This window comes from Athene noctua, chromosome 1 (assembly GCF_965140245.1).
Source record: "Athene noctua chromosome 1, bAthNoc1.hap1.1, whole genome shotgun sequence".
NCBI lineage: Eukaryota > Metazoa > Chordata > Aves > Strigiformes > Strigidae > Athene > Athene noctua.
Window position 1 is genome coordinate 238,911,330 of NC_134037.1, and position 21,876 is coordinate 238,933,205.

Genomic DNA, 21,876 nt, shown 5'->3' on the forward strand with positions numbered 1-21,876 from the left:
TGGTAAATTGCTGAGATTCCTGGAATGTGCTTTGACAGTTTCAGTAGGAGCCAACCCTCATTTCAGTTTCAGTTCTTGCTATAAAAATAGCTGGAATCCTCTTGGAAACTGAAAAACTTGTTATGGTCAGAGTCAGACCAGTAAAGCAGTTCCTATGTCAATAATATTCCAGCTGTTTTCAATTCAAAAAAACAGAACCTGAAAAGATGTTGGCTACATGCCACTGCCACAGATGGAGATCTTGAATTATAAATGCAATTCAGCAGCATTTCCTTGCCCCCTCCATTTAGTTTATTTGTATTTGTCTCTCCTATGCAGTATACCTGGAAACAAATCCATCAGTTTATACTTCCCCTACAGGGACCTCAGCTTTTTCCTTTACCTGCTCAAATTAATTGCAAAACCAAAGAATTATAAAAGAGGCTGGAAACTTGAGGTCTGGCATTTTAAACATTGATGCTATTGATAACCTGAATTGTACTATACAAGTTGCAGGACAAACCTACTCTTTTCGCTGTAGAAGTAGTAAATATTTCCTGATACAGCACTGAGCAGTGAATGCTGAAAAGGATGGATTGCATTCTGTAAATCCTTCTCTGCTAAAATCATCAGTATAAAATGTGATGTGTTGTTGCTGGAGGAAAAAGATGGCACACACACAAGCATAAAAGACAATTAGGGAAACTGGAGCTTTTACATATTTCCTTAACCATGTCTGCCTTGGAAATCTGTGTGCAAAAGAATTGAATAACCAAGTAATAAATGTAATGAGCTGAACATTTGTAAGAAAGTTAATTTAAAAAGACATTTCTTATTTGGCAGCTGTACTACTTTTGGTTACACCCTAGGACACTGCCCAAAGAAAAATTCCTTATAATCCTTAAAGGAAAAAGAGTCCAAAAGTTCTTCCAGCACTTCTATTTGCTCTAATTTTCTGCTGTTATTTATGTAATGACCTGTTCATCTGATGCTTTTAGACCTGGAAAGTAAAGCTCTTGTGACAAGCTTGTGAAATGGATCTGAGTGCTTCAGGGCAATAGGAGTCTGGAAATCCTAAACTTCATTCCATCTTTTAACACTTCTTTTTTCTTTGAGTGGCAATGTTTCCTGTACAGAACAACGCAAATATGAAAACAGTGTTTATTAATTACTCAAATGATGCCAAGACCCTCTGCCTCTTTTTTTTTTTTAATGTTGATTTCTTGCAGATAGACCATGAAAGACCATTTTGTGGAGGTTGATCAAATAAAAAAGATATCTTAAGATCCCAAGTAGTTTGCATAGTCCAGGTGAAAACTCAAATTCTGGACCAGAGTTTTCAAACTGTCAAAGGATTTTGACTGCCCGACTTCTGAGACATGCTCAGGAGAGCGATTCTTTCAGAGCATTAGCAGTCAACATTTTCTGAAGATCATGACCCTTTAAATTTCCCAGAGTTAAGCATGAAAAATCACTAGTGATCTTTAAAAGATCTTGTCCTGTCTGCTAAATCTGAGATGAAATTCTGTGATCCTAACCCACTGCAAGAAGTAGTTCCTATAGCAAATGTTAAAATAGGGGAAAGGAACAGCTAAACTCTTTGGGGACTGACAACCTTCCCATTAAAGCAAACTGATTAAATTCTTGTCAGCAATGTTTAGCCTGTTCACCAATTCTACAACCTACCCTGCTGATTCTGGTGAATCTGATGGGGTTTTTTTCACTTCTTGCCTTTTTAAACTGCAGAGCAGCTTGTTTTGTATGTAGTTAAACATCTGTCATCTCTCACCCTCAATATCTATCTATTTTATTGTTGGCTGAAGTGATTCCAGGAGCCAGCTAATGTATATTAGCTTGTTTCTAAAGCACGTTGGAATAAAAAAAAATAACTACTAAACATCAGGTAGCACCAACAGTAGTAAGAAAATTTAATAATGGTAGAGTAATTCCCATATATCCTTAAATTGAGCTGGAATATATTTAATCTAAAATCTGAAGCCCAAACTGTGTGTTTCTGGTGCATCGCCATTGGAACAGTGAGTGTGGTACTTCACCAATAAAATATTACCACAGTGTTGGTAACTGTTGTCTTCTCCATAATTTAGTCTTCTGACAAGATGACATGAACGTTTGGTGCACTTTCATGTCAAGAAAACCAAGGGAATGATTTTTCTTCTTTTTTTTCCCCCCCCCTCTAGTGAAGAAGAATTCACTTTACAGACTAGCTTTCTTCTGGGAAAGGCAAGGTCAGCGGAAAGCAGGTTATTTTTAGGGGTCATATACCACTGAGCCAAGACTCCCCAGTGCTAGACAATAATCAGCTACTGGGTTGTATTGTTTTGTTTTGTGTTTTGCAGCTGTGTGCACTTGACCATATTTTGCCAGCTGAGACGTTCTGTTAAGGGGTGAGTGAGGGATCTCTAAACACAAACTCCCCAAGCTAAATGAATAACAAACCCTAACCAACCTCCCTAAAATTCTCATGTGCTTGCTGAGCTCATGATTTACTGCAGTGACTCTGTAACTCTTTAAGTGCACTCAGAATTGCTGCAAAGCCAGGAAAAAAAAAAAGTGCCTGTCATCTCTCTGTATTCTGATTTTATCTCTTGTTTGCCTGTATTCTGCTAGGACTTCTCTTAAGTGGAATTAAGAACTTTTCCAACTGTTGATAGTTACACATACCATGCAGTACCAGCTTGGGTACCTTGCAGATGGCTAGTGACCCGATATCCTGCATATTCTGTCAATTTTGTGTTTTGTTGCCTATTCCGCCTGTTCTGCATATTGTTGCCTGAAATCCTGCATATTCTGCTAGCGGAGAAGTCTCACCAAGCAGTGGCTTTCTGCATTTTTTTAAGGCAGAAGGATCTTATTTGCAATTTCTAAAAAAACTCCTTTCTTTTCTTGGGCTTGAATTCAAGCTGCTGACTTGTACAAAACTGTGAACTCCTTTCTGTCAGGGTTTTGCTTCAGCAGCGAGGATGCCTGCATGCCTAGGTGAAGATAGACAGGTTTGCTCTGCAAAATGGGATGTCTCGGCCAGGAGAAGGCACCTCCTGGCCCAACTGCATGATTCTGGGCTGGAAGTCGCGCACAGCCAGATAGCTTGGTGTGCACAACAGCAGAACCTTTCAGAACCGTGCTTGGCCGTGCAGTTGTGTTCCTACTTTTAGCTCAGGTTAGCTCAAGTTGAGAATGTGTCTTTCGGCAAGGAAGAAGAGGCCATTCACAGCTGGCTCCAGCCCTTCCCTGCTTTCCCAGGCAGGTTGTACCTCTGTCTGTCCTTTCCCTGAAGGATCCCAGGCTTGTGTGCCTTGGGACTGGGGGAAGGAATTGCAGTCCCTTGTTATTAGTCAGTCAGAGATTCAGTTTGTAGAGGTGGCTTTAACTATATGATTTTAGTACAGTACAGTCGTAGTCTGCGGGGAATGCCACAGCAAGCCATGAGCCTGCACCTAACCTGGCCTGCAGCCATAGGCAGTGATACACCCTGGTGCTGGTGAGGTCCCGTGCTCACCTGTCCTGAGGTCTCAGCTAGGATATGACTCAGCTCCCATCTTGCCTGGGTTTCCTCACTGGGGGACTCACTGAGCCATGGCTGGAACATTCACCCAACACCATAGTCCCTGAGTTTGCAACCTTTATGACGAGGCAAGGACCTTATTGGAATCTCTCAAGGCTTTTTGGAGGTGCTTTCCTGCATCCTCCCAAAACAGGGCCTCTGGTTTCCATAATCCCTTGAACGCTTTCTACTCTTGAGGTCATTACATTTGAATTTATTCGATGAGTAAACAAAATCATAAACAGGTCCAAGCCTATCAAACTTTGAAATATTAATGAACCTAAAATAGCTAGGCAGTGGTAGTTAAGACATGGTAAAAAGAATAATAAAATGCTTAGCAATTATTATTAATTAACATTCCCTAAAGTTTGAGAGGAAGATACTGGGTAAAGAAGGATTGGGAGGCTGGTTCATGACGAAATGTGATGTTCATCTTATAAATACCTTAGATATATCGGTTCAATCGAGAATATTGAGACAATGATTGACCCATATTTCATTACAGACTTTTTGTAAACTTTTCTGTATTGACAGGTGCTATCAGAATCACCTTTCGATTCCTTTATTTTGCCTTTTCTCACTGAAGTTTTATTTTGGTTTATTTCTCTGCAGGATGATGGCCTTCCAGAGAATGAACATCAGCTCTCAGTAGCTGGGAAGATAAAGAAGCATTTCAACACAGGCCCTAAACCGAACAGCACAGCAGCTGGAGTTTCTGTCATAGCAGTAAGCATCTGAAATACACAGCTCAAACACTTAAATATGTGCCCACAAGATAGTGTGTGTTTAGGACATGCCACCAAAAGAAACCAGAGAGGGTTAATCTTTAGGTAATTCTAATTAATATAAACATAGTTAGACTGGTATTCTGCACAATTATCCATTGATTCTCGTTGTTTGTCATATTGTTATTTAACAGCCTTAGGAGATATAACTGTACACACACTTCCACATTTTACCAGAAGATCAGTGGACCTAACTCCAAAGTAGATTCAACAGTTTGAACTATGGGATCATGACATTTTACTTGGCAGCTGAATCATCACACGGATTGAGGCCACACAGAAGTCGTAGCAAAGGACAGCAGCACTTTAAAATGGAAATTAGTTCAAAATTTTAACAGAAAATATGTATGGCAGCCCAAGCTTCTCTTCTCTGAAGACATCAAAGAGAATTATGATGCCCCACTCCTACCTTCATAGTTGATATGAGTCTAGCCACTTCAGATTTAGCTGAGCAGCAGCATTTTATTGTACTGCCACATGCACGCTGCTTCCCTTCAGGCAGAAGGACTTAACTGGATAAAGACTTAATGTTGCCTTCTGTCATGTTGCAATTCCAGTCCAGGCTTTCCAGGTTAGAATGTGTTAGAGCTTCTGAAACCAAGCTTGACCAAACTTTTGACCAAGCTTTACTGAGGTTTCAATAGCATCTTCAGTGTAGCCATACATTGCATACATTTGTATTTTTTCCCCAAAGATGAACATGTGTATTAGATATACATGTACACAGAATATATTCAGTGTGTTATGAGATTATTCATACTAATGCCATTGAATAGTAACGCGCATCCTTCACATTTTTGATACATCTGCCTGTGTTTGTAAGCTTTTCTTTATTACTCATGGTAGTGTTAACGCTCCAAATAGTCACTAAAAATACGTGACACGTTAAGCATAACCATTCCCATATCAGATTACTCAGTGTTCATTCCCAGCTTCCATAAATTGCAGGTGGTGTGACTGCACATGTACACTTTCTTGTACTGTTTCCACTTTCATGTTTCTCAGCTCAGCCCCTCCAGTGGTGAGTTAAATCAGCATGAAGTATACTCAGCTCAGCACATGCAATCTGGCTCACAGGTGTGAACTGTTTGTGCAGCAAAGCGGATACTCTCTCAAAGTTACTTGGTATAAGTACTTAAAATTTCAAGCTGTGCCTCTCTCATATTTTTTCTTTACTCTTTCCAACCCTGAACGTCCGCAACATGGAAGCAAGTTGTTCTTCATGCTTTTCCTAGATTTTCTCAGTCATCAGCTAACATAGTCAACATTTATTTATTTTCATTTTTAAGCAATAATACTGCAACAACTCTCCCACAACTAAAACATCACATACCCATTGCTCATCTGAAATGCAGGTATGTTCTGTATAGACTAGCTGAAACCGTGTTCCTTTCGAATGGACTGCCAGCACGCTTGTCCATGAGAATTACTGCTCAGAACCTCCATGCTAATGACTTCAAAGCTTAAAAGTGAGAAATAATGCCTCTGTCCTCATCCATCCCTCGCCTCCTTTATGTTTTTAATTTCCCCACCCTCCTTTTCTTTTTCTTTGTCCCAGTTCCTCTGCCAAGGAATTGTTTACAGCAGTTTGACACTTGAGTAATGAAAAAGGCACTGTAGTTTATCTTTCCACTGCAAAACACTATATATATATATATATATAACAAGTATATGTTTAATTATATTCTTAATGGCTTTTATTTATTTTTTAGTGTTTGGAAATTTAACAGATTACTTTTAGTGATCATCCCTATGAGTGAACATCATACTCTGGCATGATTAATCCTGCAACTTGGCCTATAAAGTAGAAATGTTTACAATATTTTCACAGAATTCAGAAAGTGGTTTCATTAGCTTGTAACAATTATTTTCTAAAAATTTGAAAGAGATGGGAAAAGTATAGACCTCTTTAGTGTTTTGGTAATGTTCCAGAAAGCTAGATAATTTTAGTTTTGATAATAAATTACCTTTATTTTCTTCAAAACTAATTTAATAAGTAAAATAAAGCCAGAAGCAAAACAACAAAGTCTTTAATTGTTGTTTCTGCATTTGAAAGCATACTTAATATACATTTGACATGCATGTCATCAGGGTTTTATGTTTGGGAATCTTCTTTTAACTGTGCAATCTCAAATATCATAGAAGTAAATCTTATTAATGAAGACTGCTCTACATTTAGAATTTTCAGAGTATGTACAGATGCTGTAACATTGTTCAGCACTAAAGATGTGCACTAAGTATATTTTCTACAAAAATACTGTTTTATTGTGCCTGCCTGTATGTTTACTGTAACTTTTTGAGAGAGTACTTGTGTATATAATATAGAGATGCCTTCTATATATTATATAACACATCTGTGTCTCTGTGTGTTGGTGAAAATGTGTTAATATGTGCATATATTTATATAGCTTAATAGTATAAAATATAATTATTAGCATTATTTTGAGGTTTATAACTGTTTATGCACAAAGATAGCTAATCTGTGGTATTTAGTTCTTAATTTGTCCTCACACTGGTATGACATTATATGCCTATTTTCTTCAGTGGTGAGAAGTAACACACCTCGAAGATCTCAAGCAGTATTTATCATATGCACCAATTAAAACTATAATATGAAAACTAAGTTCCTAAAGATTTGTTTGTGGTCAGTTTGACTGGGAGGAAGTTTGAAGCCACATGTATTTGTATATGTCTACTGTGGCTATTACTTCCTTCAGCAATGTCCAAATGCATTGTATTGCCTCCTTTGGTTCAGACCTATGTCTACTCTGTTGATGTGGTAATCCTCAGTAAAAGTTGTCTCTCTGACTGTTCAGGGCAGAGACATCCTGCAAGTTCTCATGCGTGTGTCCAGACTTCCAAGTTTGTCCACATTTGAAAGGATTTGTCAGTTTGGACAAACAACCATAATGAACACGTCATTCCTGCCTAGCAGAGTAGTTCCTTTGCTGGTATTGCAGAATATGATTCCTCAAACAAAATTAACTGCACAGGCAAAGAGACTTCTCTGTTGATACATTAATACATCATTAAAAGTTCTGCCAGCATAACTACGTCAGTTGGGAAAAAATTCCCTTAAATCAACATAGCTTTGCCAGCAAAATTTTAATTGGAGAGCTAGCTTTTAAAACAGCAAGAGAATTAACAAATCCCTAAAAAACACTGCTTGCTGATGGAAGAGTAGAGATCCATTTACTTGCCCTGTTCTTAAACTCTTGTCATGGGCATTGACAACCAGTCTGTGTAGGAGATGGGCTGGGCTAGTGCCCCTCCAGTCTGTGTCAGAATGGCCATGTTACTGTTAAGCGTGTGCCAAAGTATTTGCAGAATCAGGTTTCTCATACAGCTTTCCAATCAGAACAGTATTCTGTAGTTCCATGATGATGTTTATAAAAGATACTGCACTAAAAACATAAAACCAGACTTTACTAAATAGTCTTTTTAAAATTTCAGGATAGATTTTTTCCTTCAATTCTCCAAGGTTATTATCCGGGTTTTTTTTCTTTTTTTTTTTTCCCCTTTTGGCCACGGAACAATATTCTGTGGCTGTACCCTCTGGGCTTTAGTGACAGTGGCTAAAGGGACCAAGAGCCAAAATTATTTTTTAAGAATGCTTCTGCAATCCAGAGGTGTGCTGTAATTCTTTGTACAAACTGAATATCGTTGGCTATGTGTTCGTGTCTGAAGTGTTAAAGCTTTGCCTGCATGTTGTCACTTTTGTGCTTGTATTTTTGCCATTGTTAAGACAGAGAAAAAGACTAATGATAATCTTCTGTTAAGGTTGTATGAGGTCTCTGTCTTGGCAATGGGAGCAAACTCCAGCTGGAGCCTCAGAGGAATCAAGTAGGACAGCAAAAGAGAAAAGCTGCTGAGAAAGTTGATGCAGCGCTCTGCCTTTTGCAGAGTCCTAATGGGCTGGTGTGGGGCTGCTGCAGGCAATCTGGCAAGGGGAAGGCAGCGGATGGGTCATTGCCCTGATTTCTGCCGATTTTAAGACAAAATTACAAACTCCAAGTGTTATTTTTAGCGGTGGGATTTCTTGGGTCGTGTGGAAAAGAAGCCAAGTTTAGTCTGTGAGTTTTGCTTGGCTTAAAGATGAACCGGTGCCTAGGCTATCACTTCCCATCTATTGTTTGTGTTTTCCTGGGATCATCGTCCACAGTCAGGTTTCTCATGGCAGGATTTTCACACCAACGAAATTGTTTCAACTCATGTTAGGAAGAAACTCCCCATTTTCTCCAGATCACTTTTTAGCTGTCCAATTTTAGGACAATATTTTTGATCTGCTTTTTAAGAAAACTTCCCTTTTGTGCATTTTATGTGCAGCATACAAGGAAGCCAGTAGATGGCAATAGTAGACCAGTGTAGTAAAGCCAACAGAAAATTAACTTAGGGACAAGGTCCTCCTGGTTTTAAACAGGAAACGTCCTTTAAATAATTCTAAATAAGATGAAAGAGGCATTGTTTTAACAAAATGGAATAAATTATTAAATTCTACACTTGCAGGAGAGTCGTCAAGAAAAATTTAAATTTGCAGTTAGCTCCTAGCTACCCTTGAAGTGCTTGGTAACTGGAAATGTGTTGAACTGCTTTTCTGAATTTAGAATTAGAAACTGTCATCAGTATTGGAAATATATGCCACGCTCTTTTTGAAGCACAAAATGGCCTTTTCATAGGGCGAAATGTGAATATCATTGCAACTAACAATTTTAAAGCAAGCAGAGTGTCTCCCTCAAGATATTTTCCCCTAAATTTTATTTAACTCAGCTAAATGATGTCTCCATCGTCTGTTAGTGCAGCACAGAAGGGTTAGAGAAAACAACATATTTTCTTTGTTCCTATGCACATGATTCTGCTAATGATAAACTAAACTTTAAAGATCTCTATTGCTCAAGTAATGTCATAAACATACTTTCCTGGACACAATGTTAAGTTCATTTCCATTTTGACTTTAATTGGTGCAATTTTAAACCAAATAGTTTTGTGCTGTTATCTTTTTGAGCATGAGGTGTAAGCTGAAATGATAAACAAGGTTATTCATGGCTCTGAGTAGTCCTACTCTCCAAGGTTAACGCATTTTTAGAAATGAATTACCATGATTGATGGGGTATCAAAACCTGATTCTTTTCATCTTTACACATTCCATGATTATGAAGCAGTTTAATTTAAGCCTTGTGTAGTCTGTCTAGCCTGCTCCTTGTGATGGTTGCACTGCATTTTTTAAAAATTATTAAACCTCTCAGTTTAATTGCAAAAGATAATTTTCCATTACCGGTATGTGCAACTTAAAGGGGCACTTCTGTCTTTGGAGGTAACAAGATAATTGTCAGACTTTTAAATGAGTGCATTATGCATTAAGTAACCTATTTCACAAACTCCATTTTAGTTTGAATAAATTGGCTTCTAATTTAGCAAGACCGAATCTAGAGTTAGTATCTTCTTCTTTTATTTCTTCACTTTTTTTTTTTCTTTTTTTGTCTGAGGTACGTAGCTTTAGGATGTTAGATAAGTGCCTTCTGAAAGTGAAAACAGTAAATATGCACTAAATAAGGAACAGCTTGCTCTGGAGTCTGAATTCTTTAGCCTAATGTCGATCCACTGAGTTGCCCCATTTCTCTCTGCTCAGCTGGACCACGGGTTTACCATCAAGAGATCAGGGTCTTTGGACTACTACCAACAACCAGGAATGTATTGGATAAGGTATGAGATGGTGCAGCGCCAACAGTCAGTGTTTCCATGGCAACGTGCTGGCAGTCTCCATTAACCAGTTCCTTCAGTGGATAAACATGCTTTTTGATTTGTTATCCGGTCCATATGCTGCTTTATCAGTTTCGTTTTAATCTTGATTGAGATGCCACACCCCCTCATTCCCTTTCTTCACCCATCCCTCACACCCACATTGCCAGCTTTCTCTTCATCGCACATGCTCAGTATCAATTTCCCCTATAGTTAAAAGGACAGTGTATATAGAAAATCTACTAGATATGCTGAAGTACGCACCCTCCCCCTCCTTATTGCTTGTTAAGGCATCTGCTTCGCCTGCGCTCCTGTTTTGAGACACATGGAGCAGCAACAGGCTCTCAGCATATATTTTCCTCTTTTTCCATGTGAGGTGTGGAGCTATATACTGTCATTTTAAACCCACTAAACACAATCCTTACCTTAGATTGAACAATGCATTTACATAACGCGAGCCATAGAAACTCTCCCAAGTTCAATGAAATACAATGCATTGTATGTGCTGGTAAGCTTGTGTTTCTAACAATGCATTCTTCCTCTTTTCTTTTTAAAACCCTTCTGATACCTATTTATTTTGATTTTATTTTTTTAAATATTGCATGAGTCTTTTGAATATATTTTTCTTCATTGTGTAACTGTGCCAGGGTTGTCGTTAGCTGGCTTAACCTGTATGATAAAAAGGGGTCTGGGAGGGAGGGGGTTATTCTGGAGCTGGGGCAAGGAGGGATCCAGGTCTGATAGCCCACACGAGGCCCACACACCTCCTCAATCAATTCAGAGCCCCAGAATTTCCATCAAGTGGTTATTTGCTGGCTTTCTTCCTTCTTATTACTAACAAGACCCACATTTTGATAACTGGAGAAATTAGTATAAATTTGTTGCAAAACCTGCATTTTTCTAACACTGCAGTGATTGAAGCCTTTAAAAACTCCTCTGTGAGGTATTTGGAAAAACTCGGCAAATTAGCCACATTAGTGAAACAATAAAGACGGTCACTGCAAGTGTTTCCAGTAAAGTAAGATTCCCACCCTGGATCATTTCACTGAATGCATGGGTTGGGCTCCAGCACAGTTTCTGTAAAACCTAGAGGTTCCCTGAGCACACACCAAGTGTTAAGTAGATTCTGATATGGATGTTCTGGGGAAAGAAAAAACAAAAGTAATCCTGTTTTTCAGGCAAAAATTAGAAAAGTAGTTCCCATCCATCAGCTGAACGCTGGCTAGTAAGCACTGAAAAACACTTTCACGCCAAGTGCTCAAGTGTGCAGCAGGACGTGTAATTCCAGCCTATCGCACTTGCAGTGGTGGCTGTAAACCTACTATGACCTGCAAGGACATAACAAAACCTTCTTGGTCTGTGGTATCACTTGGCATCATGCTTTGCAGGTTCCAGCCCTGTAACACAGCCCAGAGACAACAGCACAGCATCTCTGCTTTTTGGTTTTGAAGAAGGGGGGAGCGGGGCCTGAGTGCCCAGCTTTAGCTGAGTGTGGGTTTGCTGGTATTAGAGGAATTTTTCTTTTCTGCTTACAAAGGAAAGATGGCATTTTGGGTCAAGCAGGACTTTGCCAAATAGTTGCAAATTTAATGCCTCCTCTGTAAACTGGGAGAAAGCTCACTTGAGCCTTATTTATCTTCCTGGAGTTTAGTTGCTCTCCATGATCAGCTTATATTCCTTCTCTGCTTTACTATTTTTATTTTATACACACACAAAAAAAAAATCTGGCTTTCCATTTGCTATACACAATGTTTGGCTATTTTAAAACCCCAGCTTCAGGGGGAGCAGACCACCAGAAACAGGAGCCTGTGATAAAATCGAGCATCTCCTCTCAGACTGGCCTTGACTCAGTTTAACTGCATAGTCTAGATTTTGAAACAAACCATATGCATTTTGAGGAGGTAGGGGGGAAGTCTCTAATTCTGAAAAGTGGTAAATAAATAAACGCTATAAAAAAAAAAAAAAAGAAAAAAAAAGGGGGGGGACATTTGTCTAAAGCACTAGTAATGGCTGCCATCAGCATACAAAATGACACATCCCTGAATAATGGGCTGGAGCAGATGGGCGATAATCTCTCTTATTCATACATAAACTGCTCTGTTTTCCAGCTGGGGGCAGTAACAACAATGTTTATAATTAGTGCTTTCTAAACAGGGCACCTAGTGTGGAAAGGCAAATTGGGAGAGCAGGGCTCCTAGGTGTAGATGCTTAATTAGGAAACGCTGTAACAGGGTACCTCCGAACAAGCACTGCCTTGTGTTTGCTCCTCTTTCATCTCTAAGAAATAAGCAACTGCTGTAGTGACCAACATTTTAGTCTAAATAAAACCATTTCGATGTAGCAAGAGTTTACTTTTTAGTAGCGCAAATGCAAAGCATATGAAAAGGTTCATCAATTCCCATCTATAAAACAGTTAATTTGTCACAGGCCCATGAAAATCAGCCTGAATTCACAAGTCTAGGGAAAAATAAAAGCAAGTCCCGAGGAAAACGCAATGCTCCCTTTGTTAGTGTTAAACTATTCGTCTCTCCTCCACTCCTTTGATCGTTTCCATCCCTAGTTTCTAGCAGTCTTCTAAAATACCTTTTTAAATGGCACTATATCCTCTCTCAACCAACCAGAAAACCTTTTTCTTTCTCTGCCTAAAAGACTTTCCTATTCAAAGTGCCTCAAAATCCGAGGTTTCTGAGCACTCATTCTACATCCTGTTTTATTCCCTTTCAGTAGGATAATATACGCAAAAGTGACATGACTTTTTTGAGATACCAAAATAGAACAAACCTTATGTACAGTAAGAGTTGTTGTAGCACGTATGAGATATAACGCCTGGAAAATAGTGTTCTTTGAATATGAGGAACAGAAAAACCACAGAGGCCAAATCAGTAAAACCATTTGGATCCTAGACTGATAAATGTTTTCAAAGCAGCCCACCTAATGCTGTCCAGACGTCAGCATGGTGATCAGAAGTGCAGCAAAGGCCAAAGCAGCGTCAGGGCTCTAGGGGAAGAGACCTGGAGGTCTCAGTTAAACCCCTGCAGTCTGCGCTGCCCCAAGGCTGGTGAAACTTGTTGTTCTTGATAGCCAGGAAAACCAGCCTTGGTTGGGTGAGTGATGCCCATGGTGCAGTCACACCTTCATTCACTCCTAATTATCAGTGTCAACTCAAGTCAAAGACAGCACAGATCACCCATCTCTGAGCAGAGGTACTATGTTTGGGATTTCTTTTTTTTCTTTCTCCAGTCAGCCCATTCTCTGATAGATCTCTTTAAGAAAGGGTTAAAGGCAATGCATGCATCTTTTATAATTTCAATTTACTGGAATTTAACAACGGTGACCACGAAAAATCCTAATGGCACCTTTGTTGTCCAGAAATATCATAATTGATAGATTTACTTTCTTATAAGGAACTTTTCTTTAAGATGCCCTTGACTGAGACTTAACAGTTTGTATGTTTCCATTTATTTTGCTTTCTTGTAAGTAAGCCAGAATAATAAGGCTGAAAGCATTTCAAGCCTTTTCTTTAGCCCCAAGTGTTGCAGTGTCCTGCCCATAGCCTTCGTCAGCCGCTTTACCTGTTCCTCCTAATGGTAGCACATTTTGAAGGCAATACTTGGCATAATTTACCAGTGTTTCCTTACATCCTGAATTTCCTTTCTGCTTCTGGTTTATGTCTGAATCTTAACATTATTTTAATCTGCTACTGACAGAGTGGCTTGAATTTTTTGCCTTTTCTGGGCTGATCAGAATATCAGGGGAGCACTAGAATGGTCGTATCTAACTTAAAATATTAGTACAGGTAGTATTGCATATAAGATTAGTATAAAATGTTAGTGTATGTTGTTTTCTATATATCCACAGGCACTGTAGAAAAGCTAAAGGAGCAAAATAAAGCCCAGGAAATGTACGGGAAAGTAATTAATGATTTTATCTATGTAATGACAATAGCAAGGAGATGAGTTACTTTGGATGCTTAACAAAGTCATCAATCCAGTCAGTACTGAATTAATAAAATATTGGATTTTTAAAATACAGTTGTCACTGTCACAGTTAAAAAAGTATCTGAATAGCTCATTTGAAAACCCATAGTTCCATCCTCTGTGTCTGATTCCTAATTCCCATTACTTTGCATCTGTCGAGTTACTTACACGTGTCCCAAGTGAATACAATACACTTTCAAGTCAAAAGTTACAGCCAGACGACTTGACAAAGGGACAAGGAAGTTGGGAATCAGACTTGCTATCTGTAAAGTGCCATTTTTAATACTGTAAAACCCTCTGTAAACTGAATATTGGTAAAAACAGGCAAACATCTAAACTCATTAAAATATCTTCTACTCTTTGACTAAGAAAACCACAACTGATTTACAAAATATAAATAAAATTCACCCATGCAAACAACTTGGCACTAACTCTCTCCCATCTATAATTGAAACCAGCTGAGGAATCGTGTCTAAAAAGGAGGGATGTCAAAGAGTAAATACAAACTTAAATATAGCAATATGAATGCAGCAGTTATATGTGTAGCATACTTGTCTTTGTATTCACTCACCAATACAGTACAAAGCATACATCAGATTGATTTGGTTTTCTTTCTTTTTTACTTTCATTTTAGTTAAATTTCATGCCAGAAGTTACATGGTGTGCGAAAGCACTGGCCTTTTGTATTTGGAGGTCTAGGTTCAAATCCACTCGATTAATTTGTCCCCTCGATGTGGTCATTTGCATGTCTCCAAATCACCGTGTAACTTGACTTAGTTATAGCTTGTGCCTAAGGGGCTAAAAATAACATGTGTCTTTCACTCCTGGATTGAGGTGCATTGCTAAGTTTGAAGTACTCTCCAAAAAGTGTCTTGAATCATGAATCAATCACATGTATATATATATTTTTATATATATATATATATATATATAACCTGAGGAACCCATGGAAAAAATAAAAAAAAATCAGACTGAAGGGCTGCCTGGCTCTGCCATGAGCATTGTTTAATGGTCATTTTTGCAGTAAGGAAACCTGCTGTTACATATCTCAATGTATCAAGATCACTAGCCAGAAGCTTGAGGAAATAAAATAAAATTATCTAGGTGTGAACATTTAAATATGTACATACACATACGTGTATATAAAAGAATGCACTGGAAGAAAAACACCAGTGTTTCAATACATATGTCCATGCAGTTCCACACACTAAACAAAGCATCACAAAAACTGCGAACAAATTGCAAATATGCTCCTGCAGAATGAAAGCGAGTGAAGGGAAGGGTTTCTTAGATTAATGCGTGAACAGCTGCATCCCCAGTTCGGTCTCCTGGCTGATATGAATAATGGATGGGCTAAGAGGCAAAATGCACAATAATGTTCTTTTATTAATGAAATGAATATATATCTATATTTGGTGGCCAGCAGTAAATTAAGACAAGTGAAAAGAAAAACAGTCACTGCTCGCATTCATAAAATGCAGTTACTTCAATCCAGTAATTACTGACCTGACAGAAAGTATCACCCCACAGCTAAAATAAGGCGCTTCCCACTGCAACTCCAATATATGTATCAAAGCAGTTGTAGTTTTTGAATGTCTGTTCACAAACACACAGTTCAACATTTTCCAAGATACAAAAACAAATTTACATGGCTCAGGAGTCCTGCAGCATCAAGAGGTAGACAGCAGAATAAAGACACTACCTGTGTCAAAATCCTGGGAAAATACTAACTGCACCTTAGTATATAGGTGACAGAAACAATGATTTTAAAATAATACTCTGTTGCTTCAAATGAAATACATATTCAAAAATGGCTTGTTAACCATTTGGTACTGAGTGTCAGGATTACTAAAGGTTGATGCAAAATACATTAGTGCTTAATGAAGTGCTTCAGACCCATCAGCACCAAACTATTAGAGGCAGTCCACTTAGCTGCTGCTGGGTAAGAAGCTCTACATTTCCTCATATGGATTGTAGGAGGACAGTTGCATATCTTATTTAAGAACACTATCCTTACATTTTAGTTGCCATTACTATCATATAGTGCTCAAAGTTCTCACTCTCTCACCTCAAGCTGGGAAAAAAAATGTCAAAATGTGATAATGAAAATCTGGGATTTGCAGCCCTGTGAAGCATAAGTGCACTTCAGATCCTCTTATTATTTATTGAAAGAGAAGCTTAAAGTAGAAATGCCCTGGAAATCCATAATGGACTGGTTCATGCACCAGCGAACCAACCAGCTGAATAGTATATGAACTAATACATCTATTAAACCAAGGCAATGTGTATAAGAGGCCTTTGTTACAAAACCAGTAATAATAATGAAAAAGCTGATTTTTGGAATATGTCCATGTGCACAAGGGGGTACAGTGGGTGAAAATTACACTTTCAAAATGTATGCAGTCAATACTCGAATGTATCTTACCATCTGCCCTGCATTCCAAAGCACTAATCTATCCTATTTTGAAATTCTTTACAGGTAAAAAATAACCGTGACTTCATTAAATGAAAAATAGCATTTGTGCAGAGTGACAATATGGTCCGGCAGTGTATTAGTCACTAGAAGTGCAAAACGTCTTCATAACATTGAGCAGAATAAACCCGCTCTTGCAAGTTCTGTAGGGTTTGTGAGTGCTCTGTCTGTGGCCAGAAGGGACCCATTTTTTGGTTCTGACATGTTAAATATTAAACGTTAGACTATGACCTATATATTTTTGCTTTCACTAGATAAATACTCCCTTCTTTGGCTCTCTGTGACTTTATACATTTTTATTCAGTAAGTTCTTTGGGTGTGAAAGAGTCTGAATGTCTCTCAGCCCAGGAGAGTGACCACAATAATGCCCCTGAGTCTACAAGCGTGTCTTTACAGAAACCAATTGGATCAAATTCATGGGAGAGTTTGGATAAAAATGCAAAGAAAAACAAAGTCTCAAAATTTCTCAGGAAGTTTCTGAACGGTTAGGAAGCCAGAAATATTTGGTCCTACAAACTACAGCATAAGGTGCTGGATTAGGTGAGGTCATTGGGGTTTTTTTGCTTAACATTTTTTATTATTGAGGCAGAAAGTGCCTTTATGTATTCTTAAACAAATACTTTTAAACTAAAGCCCCCAGAGCTTCCCCAACAATAGTAGAAAACTGGTATCTTGGGGTTTATTTATTAAAGATATCTTTAAAAAGATGTCCTGATATTTAATTATCTATCTAGTTTTGCAATTTTAGAACTCTGTACTTTAAAAAAAGCAATATCCTAGGTTAAATTTCAAAACAAATCTTTTATTCAAGAGTATTCTCTTCTGTGTAACTTATCTAATTTTAAATACTTTCAGTTTTTATGTATACATTTACCATTCTCATGTAGCAGGTTTAAAAATAAATTTAGAATTTAATAGAAGTATTTTAATTATTCGACTAGAAATGTTAAACTTTCTCAGAGGAGAGTATCTATTACCACAGGATGATGTGATGTGGTTTAAACTTTAAATAAATGCTTATTTCCTCTAAGCATAAAAAATCTTTTAAATGGAAATCTGTATTTTATAGAATGGTAATATATGCCATTCTTTTCAATTTTCACACAGCATTACATACTGTATGCAGTATATTCACTGTGTGTAAAAGATCTAGGAATTCTTCTGTTTCACATTAAAAAATAATCAAAACCTGAATTGGTTCAAGGCTAAGAAACGTAGAAGGCATTGAAAATACTAATTGGAGCTCTTAACCAAAATATTAGCAGTAAACAAATAATTTCTCAGCAGATTAGAAGTGTTGGATTTTTTAGCAATTTTTATTTAAAAAACAGGGATGAATTTATCGAAGTTAATTATTTTACCCCTTTAAAGTAGTGATATGTAGGTCCTAGACACAAAAATAACAGTTCAGCAATTTAGCCTAACTAAATCCATTTGCTATAGTAGCTCTGTACTCTTGTCCATCTTTCTGTCTCTGTTACATCATTACTGAATGCTGATTGCATTATTTTAGAGCATGGATTGCTATAATGCTATTCTGCACCGGTATGATGGATTTAGTTTTCATTTTGTTCTCAAAAATATGTTTGCTATAAATACATCTCTGCTCTCCTATGAGGCTCACACTATAACTGGTAAATTTTCTAGAGAAATCAGTCATGTATATCTCAAGAGAAAACAATAAATCCTTTGAAGCAGAATAACCTTTTGGCTGCATTCTTTTAAATGAAGATTTTCATATTAGGGACAAATTTTACAAGCCTTAGCAGTTAAACCTTTACAGTTCTCAAAGTTATCTTTGCCTCCAGTGCCATGATCAGATATTTGTTTGCATTTTGTATGTCATCTTACTAGCCACCTGCCTTTTCCCATTTTGTTTTTTCAAAAAAAAATCATGGGCCTTATTTTAAGAAGGCAGCCCTGCTTCAGAAGGCAGTTAACTATGTGTCAAAGTGCTCTTGCTGAATCAAGGCCATCCTGTTGAACTTGTAATTTTACAGTGATTTCAGAGACTTCAGTCTAATGCCCCATAATGTAAAAAACAGCAAAACCCAGTCCTATGCTTGAAATCATTAGTCAGACTTGGGCTGCCCTTACCTGGGTTGCAGTTTCACCTTGTAAATGTGCCAGAAAAGCAGAAGAAAGGATGTGGCTAGAAGTTACAGCCATATTATTAAGACTTGCATTCTCACAGTGGCAGAAACTGATCAAAAAGTAAAGCCCATCAAGTAAATGTTCTTCTTTCCCATTCCTAGATACTCAAGATAGGCCTAGATAAAATTAGCAGAGCATTTCATTTGATAGACCTTAGTTAACAGGAGGAGACAGGGTGGTCAGGCTAAACGGGTCTTTCCGTCAGAGCTCTTCAGCGTTCTCCCTAAGAACATCCATTGAGTGGCATGAGGAGGTGTCAAAGAGCTGGACTAGCTCCCTTCGGTGTTTGTTTTTTTCTTGTCTGACAACTTCATCACAATCCATCTTTGTTAGCCGATTGCACTGACTTGAACATGGGTGAGTGTGTATCAGCCTTCATTAGGTCAAATCAAAGACAAGCGTACATCTCTGCCTTGCCTGTAGAAACAGATTTATACTTTGAGAAGGGTGGGGGGAAGGTCAGTTGGTATTTGGCTTGAAATTTGAATCTATTAAAGGATGAAGTTAATAGCATCCAGAAGTAGAACATATGGCATCCATATATATGGTACTGTATCTGCTTGATGATGTCACGCCACCTCTTAAGGTTTGGGAAATGCACTTTTTAAAGCATTTAGCTATGTTGTGGGCTCAACCTTTCAGACCCGACTGAGACAGAGCAGGTTTAATTTGGTCTGAACATTTATTATCCCTGGTATTTGCAGGCCACATAAAAACTCATGGTTTTCATTAGCTTTGCATTTCACACACAGCCTAATTTCATTTATTCTTATTTTATGCCCCTGCCAGACCACCGCTCTTGATAAGGAGAGGCAGGTTTTCCGACGAAGACGCAACCAGGATGTGAGGGGACGTTATAAGGCACAGCAAGCTCCACCTGAACTCAACTCCGAATCGGAAGACTATTCACCAAGTTCATCCGAGACTGTTCGCTCACCTAACTCACCCTTTTAATAAAATACTTTTACTCAAAAGTCTTGGCTTTAACCCTTTGAGACCCTGAAAATCCTTCAGACCTGTGTGAAGTGATTAGAGCTGATCTATCCAGCAGTAGATGCTGGGATGGTGGAATACAAAAGGGTGCTCACAGAATCTTTGTAAGAATAATTTCCTAATTGATTGAAATACTTGTTCTCTGTTTAGATTGCAACTTGCTGCTAATATGATCCTCAAAGGGTTAAGGCTATTTTGCTTTTTTATTTCAAGATAGAAGCAGTGAATGTTTTCATCAGTGAAGCTAGGAACTGCAGTATGTAATTTTAGCACATGTTAACCCTCTGAGTAAACAATCAACTTATATCTTGACAACCCACATCAGGGCTTTATTCTGGCTTTTTTGCTTTTATACGCACATATCTTTTATAGTACCCTGAAGTTCCTTGCCTGTTTCTGGCCAAAACAATATCAAACACACTATTGCTTAGGGGTTACAAATATAGGCTTTAAAAACAAAAATAAAATTAAACAAACAGCATCTTCTACAGCAGCTTGTTCTAAACTTGCGTCATAGTTCCGCAGGGACTGACTGTTGTTGGATGATATTATTCGGGCTAATTGAGAAATTCAGTTCAGGGCAGCCTCATAGTTTACAGGAAATGACCATGATGATGGCCACAAAAGGTTGCTTCCATATTGTTTGCTGCTAATGACAATGCAGAGTCTTGGGAAATGGCTTGAGGACTCATTCTGTCATGTAATGGTTTGTAATGATCTAGTTGAGAAGTTCCTTGTTCCTTTGCCTCACATTCAGAAATGTACAGGGATCCTCTCAGCATGACCTGGTTATTCCTGGAGAGTCACTTTTAAAGATTAACGTTGATGAGAGTTACCCTTAAAATAGCTAGAGTACTTCTAAATCAGGGAAGATAAAAGTAATTTAATATATATGTAAAACCTAGACCGAATTAGCAAAAATTTTGTCTTAGAATGGAGAACTAAAAATGATTCACCAGTTCTATCTGTAATATTTAATAAAATGGGCATTTACACAGAGTATACATATTTCTGGTTTGTTAAAACATCAGCACAGCATTATAGCATTTTATTTAACCATTATCCCAAAGTTGGGTACCCCAGAAATATTACACTTTGTAGACTTTTGCTTCAGATGTGATAATTTACAAGAAAAAATATTATAAAATGACTCGAAATTTCACTTGAATGAAAAAAACAACTTTGAAAATCCTATTCTAAAATAAAAATCAACATTGTGAAATTTATACTTTTATTACTTATATAAAATGGAAGTTTTATCCTCTAAAGTTAAAATTTTCTCAGTCGTTTTAAAAAGTCATAAATATGTGTCCGTCCTTCCTTCCTTCCTTCCTTCCTTCCTTCCTTCCTTCCTTCCTTCCTTCCTTCCTTCCTTCCTTCCTTCCTGTCTTTCTCCATTTTTCTTTCATATCATACAGCTAGAAATGTTAATATGCTGCCCCAAAAGATATGCAGACTTTTTGGATTTTGCTGGGAACTATAAATAAATTTTGGAGGAACAGGGCAAATTGCCCACAGTGCTGCTTCCATTCTGAGTTGTGTTTCCTCATGGAACAGTCCCTACAAGCAGTTGTGGCAGCAAATGTGTACCTGCAGCTTGTTGGAGCTAGTGTAATGCTCTTTTGCATTTCTAGTTGAACTGTATTACAAGAAACATTGAAATTATTTTGTTTCTCCATCCTTGAAAGTGCATCTTTCATTGCTTCAATCATGAAAACTTATATAGTAAAAGTCCTGAAGATTTTAAATATGGGAAGTTAATCTTGCAAATCTTCACACAAGTGGTACAAGTATTTCATATGGAATGCTTTTGAATTTACCCAATGTCAATAATCTAGAAGTGAGATATTTAGTAGAAGAAGCTAGATCTCCAGACTTGGTAATAAAGAGAGGTGAGTGTTTCCAGGTTTGATTCATCTCACCTGTCATGGACATGCAGTTTAGACAGGACTCATGCTTTAATTCACCTATTGCTCTCACTCTATTGACTGTAGAATGAACTGCTGCCAAATTTCAGATTACAAATTTAGCAGAATGAATCTCACCCTAAATCATCAGGAGACTCTGATCTCTGAATGTATGTCCGTGAGGAGAAGACCCGTGCATGGCCTCAGTTACTCTGTCTGTAACCTGAGTAACAACATCGTAAACCAAGTGAAGCAAATAGGTGTCTTGTTGGCAAAATCAACAGGGTCAAAAGGTGAAGGGATAAGGGAA

The 21,876-nt window shown here is 37.9% G+C and overlaps 1 protein-coding gene across 3 annotated transcripts in view; it reads left to right on the forward strand.

Annotated features, from left to right (window-relative positions):
• Positions 1-20,532, forward strand: part of DCLK1 (doublecortin like kinase 1) — a 255,207-nt gene extending 234,675 nt beyond the window's left edge. For 2 of the 3 annotated variants that reach the window (XM_074914194.1, XM_074914212.1), the window contains 2 exons: positions 4,154-4,267; positions 19,456-20,532. In XM_074914194.1, coding sequence (XP_074770295.1) covers positions 4,154-4,267; positions 19,456-19,620 — 279 coding nt within the window. In that variant the 3' untranslated portion in view covers positions 19,621-20,532. Of the gene's footprint in view, positions 1-4,153; positions 4,268-9,952; positions 10,027-19,455 lie in introns of all 3 variants that reach the window. The other variant, XM_074914204.1, reaches the window with a different exon arrangement.
• Positions 20,533-21,876: the final 1,344 nt, after the last annotated feature.